At 39.4% G+C, this 17,404-nt stretch overlaps 1 protein-coding gene across 12 annotated transcripts in view; it reads right to left on the minus strand.

Moving 5' to 3' along the window:
- Nucleotides 1–639: 639 nt before the first annotated feature.
- Nucleotides 640–17,404, minus strand: part of BPTF (bromodomain PHD finger transcription factor) — a 50,002-nt gene continuing 33,237 nt past the window's right edge. For 8 of the 12 annotated variants that reach the window (XM_051635249.1, XM_051635245.1, XM_051635251.1 and 5 more), the window contains 11 exons: nt 16,834–17,057; nt 15,375–15,597; nt 14,298–15,160; nt 13,478–13,560; nt 12,363–12,588; nt 11,609–11,952; nt 8,095–8,268; nt 6,998–7,190; nt 5,605–5,689; nt 3,601–3,787; nt 640–1,550 (listed from right to left, as the gene is read on the minus strand). In XM_051635249.1, the coding sequence (XP_051491209.1) occupies nt 1,514–1,550; nt 3,601–3,787; nt 5,605–5,689; nt 6,998–7,190; nt 8,095–8,268; nt 11,609–11,952; nt 12,363–12,588; nt 13,478–13,560; nt 14,298–15,160; nt 15,375–15,597; nt 16,834–17,057 (2,639 nt within the window). In that variant the 3' untranslated portion in view covers nt 640–1,513. Of the gene's footprint in view, nt 1,551–1,883; nt 2,346–3,600; nt 3,788–5,604; nt 5,690–6,997; nt 7,191–8,094; nt 8,269–11,608; nt 11,953–12,362; nt 12,589–13,477; nt 13,561–14,297; nt 15,161–15,374; nt 15,598–16,833; nt 17,058–17,404 lie in introns of those variants that run through there. The other 4 variants (XM_051635252.1, XM_051635248.1, XM_051635253.1 and 1 more) reach the window with 3 other exon arrangements.

The raw sequence follows: 17,404 nt of genomic DNA on the forward strand, positions 1-17,404 counted from the left end.
CAGTAGCAACATCTTTTTAAGAAAAATAACAGAAGAGGTTCTTGCATAGCAAGGTGTGAGGTTAAACCCAAAAGGAGCTTATTCATAAATGGAGTAAATCCCAAATCACTGCAGAACAGAAGTGAACTGTGAGTTAGTGCAAAAGCATCCAGTGGCTGGAGAGCTGCGTACAGACCGTGGCTGATGAACTGTGGGCAGGGAATGGACATTCAGGGTGGAGGTGGTGGAGTGGGAAGGAGCAGCAACCTCATCTGCAATTTGCATCTTCTTGTGCTGCCAGAGGGTCCCTCCTGACTCCTCACACAGGAAACAAGGGAGCAGTCCAGCACCTTCCCACCTCTGATTACACTTGGTACTTCACATGCCTAGAGCACTTGGCAAAATATCACGTAAGTCAGCGGTGGGCAGTGACATTTCACACAATACTTCCTACCACCTTATCTGTTACAGCAATTTTGGCACCACTGTAGGAATTTTATAAAGGGGTAACAGCTGCTGAAGAAGGAAATGCAGTGAACACAACCTCTGGAGCAAAATCAAGTCCCATCTCCCTGGCCACTTCCCTCCTCTCTTCCTTGAAATACCTGAACAGATCCCCAGAGTGTTACAAACATATCAGTGCACACTCAGACACCTACATCTGTGGGGAGAACAATTATCTCCATTTATTTTGTTTCATATACATCCATATTTTGAATTTTAATACAAAAGAAAAAAAAATTAGAATCTGACAAATGTTTACAAACAAGATACCTTCAAATAGATTTTACTCATTTCAGTCTGGTGCAGAGTAAATGACAAATTGTACTGTTATATTCAAGGCAACAGAGTCTGTAGTCCATGACCACTTAGCCCAACTTTTTTATGCAAGCTTAATTGTTCTTCTCTACCATGAATGATAAACTCCTTGTTGATTCCCAGTCCTGTGTGTGCACATGTGTACATAGCAGCTCCTTTCATAGAAAGAAAAGACATCTAGAGGTCTTCTTGTACTTTTACCTACAGGAATCATGTTAAGATACAGAATGGATTACATGTAACCGGGGCTGGATTTTATAAGAAAAAATAATTAGCTGACAAATGAGGGCAGCAATAAAAAAGCGTCTTTTTTGCAACAATAAATAAATACAGTCAAAGTTTTCTGTGTGGACTTTAAACCAGCTTCTTCACTGAAGAACAGACGTGGCATTTCCATGGAGTTAAACGTGACCCCATTTACTGTATCTTTTTTCTTGCTCTCTTTCTCTCTCTCCTTCAACAAAACAAAGATTTCCTGCTTCTGCCACAATAGTACAACAATTTGATCTTGACAAGAAAGTGGTGCTGCTGATTTTTATTTCTTTGTCCTTTGGACAAAATAAGCCAAGAATAGAATCTGACTGTTGTGACCAATAAAAACGCAGTTTACGTCAAGTCTTGTCAGGATAACCTGACTAAAAAACATCTGGCTTCTTAATTAAAAATTTTCAGACAACGAGATCCTTGCTCGTGTGTTAGGTTAACACGCTGAACTCTAAGAAGCTGTAGACTGCAGTTTGTTGTTATGGGACCTGCAGAGTACAGAAGAAAGTGAAGAATTAAGCACCCTTCATGTTGGAGAACACAGATGCTGCAAGGTGTTGCCAAGGGGAAATCATAACCAGGGAATTACCACCATGTTCCTTTCATTTTTTTTCCCCCCCCTCAGAAAAAAATAACACTTCAAGCAATTCTCTCTGAATTTTAAGCACGTTCGGTCCTCCAGGATACAAATATTTCAGTGCTTGTAAAATGCAGGGTGTCACTGGAACATCCCAAAATGCCTGAAATCAGTTTTACTCTCCTATTTACATCATAGTTGTTCATCAAAAGGAAAGCAGTAAGACATTTCAAATCTTGAATACTTATAGTATGTATGCTTTGCTTAAATTTATTCCAGAACTCTTTGGATTAACTTAACAGAAAAAAACCAAAACTGAACAGGCATATTAAAAATCACATTTTTGCTAATCAGAGTTGAGCAAAACTCCTTTTTGACATTCACAGTTTTATTAGTGGCTGAAAATAAAGCAATAAAATACATAGTTTCCAAGATGAATTTTTCATTTTCCCCAATACAGTATTTTAGGAATGGGACAATTTTTTGGTTAATACACTTCTTTTTTTTTTTTTGTTAATTTTTTTGTTCTGCCTACCAGCATGTTTGCTGGTAACAAAACCAAAAAAGCCCAACAACATTTACTTTTTGGACAAATGATCTGGATTTTTAGGGCAGTTTAATGTCATGGAATTGTACAATAAAAGAAAGTGACCCCAACATCCAGTTCTGACGCCAGTTAAAACCTTCACACTAAAGATATCACAATCTGCAAGAAAAGAAAGAACATGGATGGTATAAATGAAAAACAAATAACAAATAAGATGCAGCAATGAAATCAGTGTGCAAGCAGGGAATGCTGGATAACCAACTAAAGCAAGATAATGGAAACATGAGTTGAAAACTACCTGATAAGTCATTAATGCAGTGTTACATTGGCAAGAAAAATACTGGATTAATTTGATCTCATCCATTCTTACCAATCCGGCTCTTTTGAATACAGAAAATTAGGTAGCTTCCACAACTAGGAAGTGAAGCTTTCAATTTCTTTAATTACAAATGGCTATAATCCTGCATGAGGCTCTCAGCCCAACAGTCTGTCTGCAGCTCTGGCTGTTAGTCAGATGGACAAGGTGAGCTACTGCAGGTGTACAGCTTCTGTAGTGCTGGCAGGCACACACACTTGTAACAGTCCCTGCTGGCCTGTGCTGGAGCACAGCAGTGTTCTCTCTCCATCAGTGTTTGGAGGAAGCTGGGCTAGGAACAGCTCTACCAAACACCACCTTATCCTCTCACTGCTGCCACACAACTGCCCTGCACCTGCCACTAGGCTGAACTGGCAGGCAACAGAAAAAAACCAACCCTGTAGCAGAGCTGCAGATTCTTTTTCAGGAATGTTTACATTAGGGAAATACTCTGCATTGATCCTTCTACAGAAAAACATTATAAAAAAGTAAGTTTAATTTTAAATAGTTAATTCTGAGTTGTGTTTAAACCTTACTTCTTTCTGTTTCAGATATGGTAAGTTATAAAAAGATGAGAGAAGACAGTAAAAATTCAAGTATTTTAATTTCTTTCATGGGATGATGAGCTTAATGGAAGGAATCTCTCTTTTTAGCATCTGAAAAGTACTCAGTGCACAGCAGAACATTATCAGAACTCTGAACAACACAGGATTTGTCCTGATCATAAGTGATTCTCAAGAACTCTTCTGCAGCAATGACTTAAAGCATCATTTAGATTTTCCAACATTTATGATATTGCCCAAATTGGCATCTAATGACTCATTTAAACAAACATTACAAAGTAACCTCCACAAAATCATATTTAAGCCTTAATTTTGACAGAAAATCAGAGCTGGATATTATAGAAAATATTTTTTTTTTCCTTTAAAAGAAAAGCAGTTGTCCAGGACAGTGCAAGGAGAGGCAAAGCCCTGTGTGAACGCAAGGTAAGCTTGTAAAAGCATTAAGGAGCTTTCAGGGGATAACAGAACATCTGTGATTAAGAATACTTTGGCTTACCTGCTTGCCTTAAATCCTTTTAGTTTCTGTACAAAGAATGATTCAAGAACTTCTGCGCATTGGTAAAAAGGAGAGTCACTTGGATTGTAGTAACGACAGTTATCAAAAATTTTGGTCATATCTGCCACAAACTCCGTGACCTTTTTGTAGTAACGTTTCAGGATTCTTTCTTCCATGGTGGCAAGGTCTTGAAAGAAACCAAAGATTAGTAAAATGAGACATTTTCATCCTCCACAGAAGTTCCCATAGATTGTGGGAAACAAAGCCTATGTAGGTTAGTTGCTTTTCCAGGAATGCTGGTTGTGAGGTGGAGATACCAGCAGGTCTCCTTCAGGATCAACACTTGTGTGCAGCTACATGAAAAAACAAATATCAAAATGACCTTGGAAAATACAGGTCCTTGCAGGAAACTATTTTGCTTTTTCTGAAGAAATTAAGGAAAAAAAAAACAAAACTCAGACAATCTGGACTCAGTTATTTGCACTTTATTTTCTCTACAGCCCTCACTGAGACCAAGAGTCAAGTGTGTACATGCAGCTACTACCTAAACCTGCTTGTTATTTACTTGAATTCATGACTTGCTCCCAATGAACTATCAGTTTTTGTGGGCATATGCACATTACCAAGTGGCAGAGATGAAAGATTCCAAGTGTAGGATCATCCAAAATGTGCTTTCAGTCTTACTGGCTAGACAGATTAACAAGACCAGAATGGTGAAGTAAGCAGTAAGTGTCCTATTTTAATGCACATGTAAATTAAAAAGAGGCAGAGAAACAAGGACTGCCAGTTGTCAGTATAGCTGTGTAAATGTAAATGGACTCTCCACAGGCACTTTTATCTGGAAAAACAAGGACCTGCCCTTGGAAAATGTCCTTAAAGTGCTGCTTCTGAAATCCCAGTCATGCCAGAATGTGTGAAAACAAATGTAGATGGACCTGGATTAACTAGTGTATTTTACACACACTCACTTGTGCACTCACAAGTGTATTCTCCTGCTAGTCAAGCCAGAGAAAGCTAAATGTACTTTTGTTTTCTTTGCTGAAGCACCATAAGCTTAATTATTATTTGAACTTTCTCTACAAATGTTAACCCTTCAGGTAAGGAACAGGCATTGCACAGCATTTTTGTAATACAATCCACAACTTTGGAACAGAAAATTTCTAAGCAAAATATTATTTTCAGCCAACATCCTGCAATTTCACCAAGACACTAAATTTAACTTTCCTATATTTAGGATCAGTGAGGAGTAGGTGGGAAAGCTCAAATGTTACACTAGTTCTCATGGAGACATATGAAAAGGTACTGGTTCAGGAACTGGAAGGAAGGGAGTGACATTTAGAAACAACATTTCTGCAGGAGGGGGACTTTCCTAAGTGGTTTCACACTCAAGCACAGATGGACCTTCTGTCCCAGCCAACTGGTGAGCTCTGCAAAGATCAGAGGAAAGCACTGCAAAGCTGCAGCTTGATTCCACCTTCCCCCACATACAAAACACAGAAACGACTCTGGTTCATAAACCTCTAAAGACAAATCAGTTATAACACAAAACGCAGCACACTGTCAAGTCAGATGAAGATAATATTAAACTTCTCCAAAGACAGAAAAAACCCAAGTGAAGCAAAACACAGCACAATTATCCTCTTGGAAGTAACTTAAAAACAAAAAATCCATCCTACTGCTGCAATGAATTTCAGGTTGTATATGTTAGTCTGGCAGTATTTAGGGTTAAGCAGTCAGCCTAGAAGGAGATATATTGACCCTCTAGAACTTCTAGGTATATCAGTGAGAACTCACATTGTTTCCCCTGCTAGACTGCAAAACCCGTGTATTTGGCAAAACAAATCTTTGAGATCCCTGGATGGAAAATCACGGAACTGTCAGAGTTGGACAGGACCTCTAGAGATCACCTAGGCCAACTCCTCTGCTGAAGTGGTCAGCAGGTGATTCATTTGATATTCAAAAATTCAAATCCATTCACTGACACTACTGCTCAGAAACACTTACCCATCGGTTCTTTAATAACACCATAATAATCTGGTGCATCATTGGGATCTACCGGTTCTAGGAATGGCCAGGCCATCTTGTGAGCCTGTCAAGAGACAACATGCAATTAAAAAGTTAAATTAGCACTATTTAGTAGCTAAATATTTTAATGATATTTTTAACTGTTGGGGTCTAGAGTTGAATTTAGGGATGTGTAGCTTTATACGAAATGGCAACTAGTTCTCATCTGATGCCTGGGTAAAGTATTAAAGGTCAATGTCAATGACTGAGTGGTTGGTCTTCAAAACAGGCAAGAATGTGAAATCCAGACATAACAGGATCCTGAGCTGAACAGGCTGCATAGAAAAGTACTTGATGAATTTACTGAGTGCTTGGCACTTCACACCTAGGAACAGGCCACCCTCTTCACTTTAAAGTACTCTAAAATTAATTTGTTTTCATAAATGTCTGTAAAATGTACAACAGTGTGAAGTATTACTCGCTGAGGATTTCTGTTACCACATCATAATTTTATCAAAATCCTTGAAAGTTCTTTACAGCAGAAACTGTATTTGGGAGTGACAAATAAATCAGAAAGATGCTCACAGACTGATGTAGTACTTATTATCAGGATGTCAACATTTACATTTACATGCTGGTAATAACTTCATGTGAGAAGACTATTGAAATTAGTAACTCTGAGATTGAATTATGGAAGCATAAATCAGAAACCACAGAAAAATAATCTGAGAACAGAGAACCTTCTGCATTCTGTGCAGTTAGGAAGCCACTCTGTCTTCTGGCATTCTAAGTAAAACTGCTTCCTTTAAAAGCCTTCCACCAAAGACAGTGTTTAGTTTCACTAACTCAGAAGCAGTGATATACAAACTAATATAAACACTTCTCAGCACAATAATGCCCATCAAGTTTGAGGCTGACATGGTGGCATTTATCAACAAAAACAAGAAGAGCTTTGCTATTTCACAGAATCATAGAATGGTGAAGGTTGGAAGGGACCTTAAAGATCATCAGGTTCCAACCTCCCTGCTATGAGCAGGGACACCTCCCACTAGACCAGGCTGCAGAAGCCAGGGAGCAGAGTAAAGCCTCCATAAGACAAAGAGTTGTCCTGCTCAGAGAGCTGTGGTGCTGTGCTCTCCACACCAGCACACTGACATTTTAAAAGAAAATGAGCTGTTTCTTTCTAAGGGGGAGCACAGAGTTGGATACACCTACAGTCCTGTTTTTAAATACATATTAGCAGTGACAAATTTAATTATGCCCAGTCTTGGTCTAGAAGAGGAGGTGAAGTTCCTTTTAAAAAGGTCTGAATCAACTGCAGAAGAAATGAAAACCTACTTCAAGACTCACTAGAGATAAAAGCTCTCCAATTTGCTGCAATCCTTATTCTCACCTGTAAGGAACGTAGTACTCTTCTTAAACCTTCATAATCTTTATCAGTTAGAGGACTGAGTACAGTCATGGCATCTTCTGTGGACTGACATTGTGGACACACATACTCATCAATGAGATCTGCCTCACTTTGTAAGATGCCAACACAGCGCCCGTGATACCAGTTCTGACATCGGTCGCAGCCAATGTAAAATCTGCAAGACCCAAAGAGCTGTTAGTGACTTCATTTATTTAATGGAAAGGTTACATTTTAGACACATGAAACTGCAATCCCCTGCACACAAGCAGATACTTGGCATGATTAAATACACCAGTGTAACATGGTATTTCAGACAGACAAATTCCAATTACACTATTTAAACTGCTTTTGTATTTACAAACAGGGTAAACTACAGACCATTTCAAAATTAGTCCCTAAATTTTATACTAGGCACTTGCAAGCAATCAAGATTTCAAAAATAATTCCTCTGCTTTAGAGTTGAAAGGAACAGTGTAATGCCAAAAGTCTCACCCAGCCAGTACCCCAAAACAATTCCAGATGCATTTTGCACAAGCTGGACTACAACTAGGGCTCTTGCTTCACTCTGCACAAACATTTTTCATATGGAAGGTTCAGCCTTGCAGCTGATTGCAGAAGGGGCACCCTGGGACACAAAGCCTTGCAGTAAAACATACACACCATATACCCCCCTACCAACATTATGCTTTCTATCCAGATCAAATTAAAGCACAAAAAAATCCACTAGATACTACATTTATCTTTTAATCTTTCTAGCCATTCCTTGTTAAAAAAAGACAAAACAAAATATCCCAATTTCAAGTATAGTTGTTTGGTTTCGTTTTTTTTTTAAAAAAAACAAGCATCCAAAACCCAACACATTTTGACCACCCTGAAAACATCACTTTTTCCCTCAACATTTACTGTATAGAAACATTTTGGAAAGGAAGACAAATACTGAAAAGCATTTTGTATTACGAACGAACACAACATATGCAGAAAAACGGCTTTTTTTTTTTTTTCTTTGCAAGGAACAGGTAACCACAGTCAGAGCAGTTTGCTACCTAAACATTAAATAAGAGGTTCTTATCCGAACTCACTGCGACTCATCATAAGGTGTTCTGCAGATACAGTATAATTCCTCACTGCTGCCCTCTTGTGCCCGTTTACAATCATTACAGATGTACACATCCATTTTCTTAGCCTCCTTTTCTGTGATGCCAACACATTCTCCATGATACCAGTTAGTACAAAGATCACAGCCAATATAGAACCTAAAAGTATTCACAATGAAAATGACAATGTAATTGTCATTTCAAATGGCATGGCACTTTTCCCTGCATATCTCTCTGATGCACTTTCTTGCTGGCCTACTTTCTTCAACGTTCTGTCTTGGTTTCCCTGCTTCCTAGTGCTCTACTCTCACAAACTAACATCTCATGCTGCAGCTACACTGTCACAGTAAGGTCACTTGGGTCAGTTTTAAGTTGACAGTTCATTAAAATGCACATTAATATGTAACCAGATTTTGAGAAAACTGGGCTAAAAATGTATGTCTCCTGTGTGTGTGCAAAAAAATGTAAAAGGCACAAAAAGACAAGGCCAAAGAAAAAGATGTACATTTTCAAAACTGTAGCTCAAGAGCCACTGCAACATTTCCTTAAGATTTGAAAATGTAGGTCTCAGTTAATTTAAAAAACAAAAGCAAAGCGCAAACACCAACTAGGAGTTACAAGTGTACTACAAAGAACATGCATACCAGCCATGTGTAGAGTAGGTATTGGTATAACATGGTACAAAAGAAAATTGGGTCACGAGATGGTTGTCATCATTGTCACCATTGGTTTTTTTTATTTTTTTTTTTTTTGGGGGGGCATTGAAAACAGATATGAAACTACTCAAAATTGCAACAAGTTGGAATGTGACCATTCTTCAGAGAATCATGTCTACTCTCAGACACAGCTATGTGACGGAACCAGATATGGCATGACACGAAGTGAAGGGAGCCAGGGACAGAGTCATGTGAATGGGACCTTGCACAGAATGATGTGACAAAACTGTAAAATATTATGCCAGGATGTTTGACATTTTGTGTATGGATATCTCAAAACACACCTATGACTAGTGACAACCGACCAGATGGGCGAAGTTACACATCCATTCTCTCTGCCCAAGCAAAAGCAAGCTGCCTCAGAACCTCCACATTCCTGCATTTCAGAGACCACCAACCACCTGCCACATGCTGCCACATGAACCCCCCATCCTCCTTTGTCAGCCTGCAAGCACCACCCACTGGGCAGCAGACACTAGCAACAGGACAGTAGCTAGCACGTGTTCCACACAACCAACATCTCTAGTTTCTTGGGCCTCTGCATACATCCCAGATCCTCAGACCCTGCCTTTTCTCTTAATTTTCAGTCAGACAAATCCTAAAAAAAAGTAACACACAACCCAACCTTCCATAAAGAATAGACAAATTCAGCTCTCTGACAACTACTGACAATGGATTCAGCCTCTGTCCTCTTCCCAAGAGGAGATGTCTGCTCCTGGCCACCTTGAAGCATACTGAAGTCTACGTGTAGATGCTAAACCTTGCCACTAGACTGTGGAACAAGCATCACCTAATCTGCAACAAGTAAATTGGAATCTGAGCAAGCACTGTAGAAGGATCCCCCTACTGACCACCCTTGGTAACAATATGAGCAAACCCCTGCATCCTGGAGTATCACAAATGAGATCTAACAGAAGAGATTTGCAGTAAAATGCACAACACAGAGTGACCTCTGAAGATTTACTACACCCTAAAAAACGCACAGGGTATCATAATACACCACAAATGAATGATACAAGCACCACATCTATATTTTCTGAAGCAGAAAAGAGACACCAGCACAAAGGAGTATCTGATGCCTATGTATATCAAAATAAAAAAACATGCTTACCAGAAAACTCTTTTAAAACCTGACTGATCTCTTTCCAAATAGTGAAAGGATAACGGAATTCAAAGGTAGATCATGATTTGTAAGAACATAAAATTTAGAATTCACAAAAAGAAAAGAGGTAAGATTGAATCATATTGCTAAGCTATTACAGCTTAGCTATTAACACACATACATACAGCTAAGCTATTAACATTCCATTTATTGAAGTTTTATTCCATGCATTTAAGCACAGCTCTCAATTCAGGCTACCAAAATTCACTCTCTGACCATGTTTTTCAGCGGCTTACTCCAATGCTCACTGGAGTCAGAGTCAGTCTGGCAATCAAATCCTTTTGCTCACAGAATTTGTTCATCTCATTTTTGTGACAGTTCTATCACTTACTACCAACAGAAGAGGTAATACACAGACCTTTGGTGTCACAACAAAATGAGAACAGGGTATCCCCCTAAGTTTACTGAATGACAGAAAGCCTGGCACAAGGTTCTTCCTGTGAGGTGACATCCCTTAGCAGCAATAGTGCTTTAACAACCAGGGCATCACAAGTCTGCTACTTCTGGTGATGGCAGCACTGGGAGCAGTCCAACTGCTCACACTGATGTAATAGTCAGAGCTACTGCACAACCTAGCTGAAAAAACCCCAAAGACTTTAACTTCACGTATAAATAAATAAATAAATAAATAGCTAAAAAGAACATCAAGAGATCCTCTAGTCCTGGCTCTAAATTTGGAATGAAGAACCATTACTGGAGTGAAAGCACTTTGTCACCTCTGTGGTTTCCTTCTGTTATCAGCATTTTAACCACCACCAAATGGCACCAATTAATACTTTTTGGTATTGTCACTTGTTCAGCAGACATACTCACTTGGAATTGGTCTGAGGTAAAATTTACTTTACATACATCTCTACACAGCTATCAGATGTTAACCATCACTAACTCCTGATGTTAGTCACCTCTAGCTTAAGCAGAAATGCATAACACTGATCCACTGACTCTTCCACTCCACCACTTAGTACATTTCTTCACCAACTTTGTATGTAACAAATATTTTCTCTCGATCACAGTCAGAAGCAAACTACAGAGAACTGCAGTTTTCACTTTGTCAAATGCTTACATATCCATTTTTTATCAACCCCGGGATGTCAGATATAACATGTGGAAAACACTTCTACCTGAAACATTGTCCAAAGTGAACTGCAGTCCAGTAACTTGGAACCCCTTTACTGGCTACTGACTTACAAAAAAAACCAAAACAAGAGTAATTTATTAGAAGATGGTACCAAAGCTAACTCTAAAAAACATCAGCTACTTCTTCACAAGAAATTGCTCAAACCAAATTGTCACTTGCTTCCGAGGCAGAGGCAAAACGGCAAAGAATAACAGAGCGGAGGAAAAAAAGAAAAAAGAGTATGTGCATGTGAGACAGAAAGGTCATACAATGGAAACATGCAAACACAGGAAAATAGAAATCACGTACATTAATAGTATAAATCAAGTATGTTAATAGCTTTGTAACTACTAGTGGAAAACAGACTTTACTCTTTATACCTTAGTGATGACTGCAATGACACCTGAGACTCTACCTGCAGTTCTATAACTACCTTGCACTATGAGCTAAGCACTAACCCCAGAGCTAGCACAGCAGCGGGAGGCTGCAGCGGGCGCTACTCACTTGGACTCATCGTAAGGCGTTTTGCAGATGCAGTAAAGCTTGGTGTCCTTCTTCGTTTCCTTTGAGGTAGTAGAAATCATTTTCTTTTTCTTGGACTTGGAAGCTGATGAATCTTTCTCCTCCTCTCGCTTTCTCTTCTGGGAGGACACTGGCATTGGGACAGTGGTGGAGGAGGAGGAGGTGACACTGGCTGCCTGTTGCTGCGCTGGCGGCGGTGGTGGTGGTGGAGGCGGCGGCGGAGCCGCGGCTGCAGCTGCTGCTGCTGCGGCTGCTGCTGCTGCTGCAGCTGCCTGGGCTTTTTCTTTTTCCTTCTTAATTTTAGCCAAGTCTTTCCTTAGCTCCTCCTGGAGTATAATAGAGAAGGAGGCATTTCATGTGATTATTCCAGGACAGGACTAAAATCTAGATATAAATCGCTATGTTTAAGCAAAAGAAAAGATTTAAAGCCATTTAAACATGTGATTTTAAAAATGTGCTTAACCTACAGTTCACACAACACTAGGAGATGACACTCTTGGCCTGCTATGACCCATTCGCTGTAATTCACCAGAAGCTGTTTCAGGAAACAAGGTAATTTCAGTTCAGATGAAAAACAAGCAGCATAAGAAGGACATGAACTAGCTTCACAGAGATCCACACAACCACAACCAGAACTTCTTCCTGTGTGTTTATTTAAAAGCTCACTGAGCAAACACATACATTAAAAATTAAGCCAGAAATGTTTTCCCTAGATTAAAATCCAGTTAGTCCTTACCTGCACTTCGATTTGTAGATCCTTGTCCAGAAGTGCTCTTTTTTTCAGAATTTCAGCTTTCAGCTGTTCCTTATGCTTGAAAAGCAGAGCTGAGAGCTTCGTAGCATTCTGTTTACTACGCTTCTGCTCCACACTCTCTTCTCGCTTTCGTTTCTTAGCTGCCTGTTTCTCTTCTTTGTCTATCTTATCCAGAATATATTTCATCACCTGGTTGCACACAATCATTCTGGGGGAGAAATAAAGGAAAAGAATGAAGAATAATTTAGTCCTCCAGTCTCTGCAAGTTGCAAGATAAATTATTACATTTCTTAAGACATGCCAGGGAAGTTCAGTAACACGTTGCTCCCACCCATACCTAATTATCAGAACATCACTGGGAGAGATCATCTCCCTTGTTAGGCTCAAGAGGGTCATTAACACCATGAAATGAAGAGTATATGACAATACATGTTATTCTTTATGCAACTGTGAATGTTAAGCAAATAGTACCAAATAATACTGTTGCAATCATCTAAGCCTGTACTCTGATGTGATGATATTTTACAAAAACTACTACTTTTTCTTACTACCTGACAAAACACACACTTGTGATTATCCAACTGAAGCACCTGCACGACTGAGTCAAAATAACCCCAAGACAAATGACAGTCACTGCAAATTTGTGTTTAGCAGCTTCAAGCACTTTGACAAATAGCACTACCTTCCACCTCTTCCATTCCTTCTGTAGAGTGGGATGTATAATGGACAAGAATTGAAATCAACTGCCATGACAAACAAAAAACAGGCTTTTTTGCAACAGAACTATTAATTCTCCACTCTGTGCTCTTTTAAGGATGCTTTTTACCTTGAATTAAAAAACTGTGGCCAGCTCTAAACACATGCAATGTAACATTTCACTTTAAAAACATGTATCAAAATAAAATTGAGTCTATAGGACTCAATCACTTGAAGTCAAGAACATCATTCTCTAAGTTGAGTGTTACTTTAACTGATTTTAAAATACCAAAATTTCTTTAAGCAGGTTTTTACAAACCAGTATTTTGTTATACCACCATTAAAAGATGTTAGATATGTAGAACTTTCACATCTCAAGATGCACTATGATGCACATTCACCTCTGATTTTCTTCCCTCTCAGTTGGAGTCAACATCTTCTTCTGTTTCAAGTGTTCTATGACAGCATTCTGTTTCATAACCACCTGTAGGATGATACACAATGAAAAAATAAAAATGAAAACTTTAGCCAGTGTTTCATAATATTAGTGGGAGGACCAGGACACTTCCTAAGTCAAAGAAACAGTTAATAACAGTGTTATTTATTTCATTAAGTGACAAAATAAAACTGATGCTACTGGGGGGGGAGAAGGGGCAGTGCTTGTTTAAAACAACGGTTTGAAAATGAAAAATGAAATTGAAAATTAACACCACCTCCCCCTCACATAGAGTAGGATATTTTGCTTATGTTGAGTTTAAACTAGGGACTAAATGTAAATTTACAGTATTTCCTCAGTGACTGGTTGTTTTTAGTAAAAAAAATAGTAAGTGTAATATATATGTATGGTTTTTTTTAAGCCCTGCAGCCATCCAACAGCATTACATTCAGATACCTCTTTGAAACCTCAGTTTTCTATAGCAGGCAATGAAAGTTCTGTACATCAGCTCTCCTATCTATAACCTATCTTTCCTGAACTGAGAATAAAGATACTGTCCCAGCAGCTAGTGGTAAGTTGAATCGAGAAGACTGCAAACATGGTACAATTGACTTGATGTGCTGAATTAACTTAGAATATTTAATTAAATTGCCAAAAGCAATCGTGCACTAACTTTGAAAGAATCAAATTAACTGCCTATGAAATGTATTAACATTGTTAACAAGAACAGGCAATCAAAATGAGATTTGTTTCATTAGGTTTTAATTTCCTTCTGTTAACTTTACCTGTTTCTGGATAATGTCACTTTGATTAGAAGCCTGAAGGGTGTGCTCACGTTTAATTTCTATCTGTTGCTGCTTTTTCTTCTGTTGCTGCTCCCTGAGCTGCTGAACTCTCTGCAGCTGCTCCTGAACACTAGCTGCTTGAACTGTTACCACATTCTGAATCTGGTGAGCCTGTACTGGGCTAGTTTGTTGAATCTGAATAGGTAACTGAAGCTTGATCTGCTGGGGCACACTGCCTTGTTGGGCTTGTATCTGAGCCACAACATGTGACTGAAGCTGAGAGAGAACTTGGACTTGTTGCTGAAGCTGAGGCACTGTAATAACTTTTGTTGGAGGCTGCTGAAGTTGCAGCTGAGGACGAGCTGGGGATTGCACAGGAACCTGATTTAAACTTTGAGTAGTTGGAAGGGTTGAGACCGAAGTCTGAACCTGAGGTTGTGATTGCTGCAGCTGAGCTTGAATTTGTATGGGAGCATGGGGCTGCATCTGAATCTGTTGGTGGGTTGTAGTCTGCACCTGAGCTGGTTGCTGAGGCTGGACTTGGGACTGGCCTTGTGGAAGGATTGCAGTCTGCGGCTGACTCTGGACTTGCACTGGAGATTGCCCTTGAGCCTGGGTCTGTGCTGGAGACTGAACTGGAGATTTAGACGACTGTGCTTCAGGTGTGACTGGAGAGTCAACAGATGCTGGAGTCTGAGGTTCAGGCTGGGTCTGGGTGTCAGGCTGAAGTGCTGGCTGAGGTGCCTGGGGCTGGGCCAGTGGCAAGGGCTGGGCGCTCTGGTTCTGCACGGCAGGCTGGCCCTGCTGCTGGGCTGGCGGCAGCGCTGGCTGTGCCTGCAGGGCTTGCTTCTGTTCCCCTGTAGCTGGGAAGGATACAAACAATATTCCATTCATCAGCCTTACTAGTTTGAACCTTTCAGAACTACTGTAAAGCTCTAGGCAGAAATTCCAGAGATTTCTAAGCTTGTAACACACTTCCAACAAATCTACGGTAATAAGAGGCCACCTCCAACCACATAAAAAGTCCCGTGCAACTGAAACGGAAGCTTGTTTTCTGCTGAACAGAACAATGCTTACCCGAGGTTGAAGTGGAAACTGTTGTTGTAGTTGTGCTAGCTGTAGTAGCAGCTGCTGGCAGTGGGGTGAATAGAAATCTCTGAATGGTACCATTTGGCATCGCTGCTTGCATAAGCTGTTGCCCTGGACCAGGTATTACAGTCACACCCTGAGGGATTAATTGTAACTGACCAGTAGTTTGACCTTGTCCCTGAATTACGACAGTTAGTCCTTGACTGCCACCCTAAAATAAAAATACCACACGTTAATATTGATGCATTAGTGATATAATTCTTAGATGGATTTTGCTGAAAATGAGAAGAATTAGGGTTTTGGATTTCAGAATGCAATACTTTTACCACATACCGCATTCCTAAAATCCAAAACTAGCATCTGATATAATGAAATAATAAAATACTCTTACAACAATTCTTTTATCAACAGATTACCGGGTTGGAGTTATTTAGACATTTTCATCCCAATATTGACAAGAACCCAAACCACAACAAGACATCTTTATTCCTAGCATTTACAAACAATGTAGAGCATTAATACTTTTAGATACACCATTCATTACTTTCTCAAGAACCCTGACAGTTTGCGTAAAAGGTGTCTGTATTGAAAACACTTTGTAGACACGTATCAGATCTTACCCAACTGTGAGCCTTCATGACTGACTTCTCTGTCTGCAATGCATTGTGAATTTCTGCTGCTTAAGCTGACACTTGGGCAGCTCAGTTGAGTGATGGAGAAAGTAGGGCACTGTCTAGATGCAAACTCCACATTTTGTGAGCCCATAGAACAGAATAAGGCTGCTACAAAAATCCTTCTGAGTCTTTTGGTGTGGAAATGAACTCCAAGTCTTGTTCCACATACAAAAATCTTATCTGGCAACAAGCAGCCTGTACTTTACAATAATATGTATAAATTATTTATAATTTGAAAAACAGGTATTCTGGTAACTCACTGGATTCTATTTTTACCTTGTGCTTTACTCTACATTTATTTTTTGCCAACAGACCTTCACGATCTGAGCTGTAAGAAGCTGTAAGAACTTTCTCCACCTCCAGTTCTAGATACACTAATTTTCCTCTGAGACTCTGGATAACATGAATGAAAACTAAACGTTCACACAAAATCGAAAGACAAGAAACTTACATTATGTTCTGAAGGTCTACAAAGAAGGCTCTAGAAGATAATTATGTCCCTTACTGCTATTAATGCAAAGACTTTTTCCAATACTGCTAATAATGCCTGATGCTAGTTACATTACTGGGAAATGCAATAGGAAGAAATTTTAAATTTTTACATATACTGTTTAAGCTTCTTTCAGTCTGTAATTACCATATTGGTGACCCTAAATGAAGGCTGAACCATCTGTTTATGAGCAGGTACACTACACTGCTAGACCCAAAAACTTGGTAAGATATATCAAAAGTATTAGCATATTTTCACACCCAGAGGCTGTAAGATACATTACCTGTCCTTGTGTTAGTTGTGTGAGTTGGGCCATAGTAAGTTTCACTTGTCCCTGCTGCGGGCGAGGGGGCTGTGGTGTGGTTTGTGGCTGCATTTGCTGAGGGGGGGTTCCAGGACTTGTGACAGTCTTCTGTCCAGCACTGGAAGAAGCTGTGCTGGTACTAGAAACTGCTGTCGAGACAGGCTGACCCCTGATTATTTGAGTCACCACTTGCTGTGTCTGACCTGTTGGGAGAATAATTTGTGATAAGAAACACATTTCCAACATTTTAACCATGAGCACAGCAAACCTCCAAGTCACAACAGGCATGTGAAGCAAACACTGCAGTTTGCAAATGAATTTTCTTTACAAACCATTTGTCTTTGTGGTTGACTGAAAAACATCTGCAAAATGTTTTCTATGTTAATTGGATCACATATTTACAGAGTATGTCAAACACTTTGCTTACCTTAAGAAAAAAAAAAGGCTCTCTCAATTGCTTTGAAAGATTATTATTATAAATTTGTTTGTTTTTCAAATGAATGGACTTAAAAATATGCACTAGATTTGCAAGTGTCAGTGATGAACAACA

This window comes from Apus apus, chromosome 17, assembly GCF_020740795.1.
Source record: "Apus apus isolate bApuApu2 chromosome 17, bApuApu2.pri.cur, whole genome shotgun sequence".
NCBI classification, from domain to species: Eukaryota; Metazoa; Chordata; class Aves; order Apodiformes; family Apodidae; genus Apus; species Apus apus.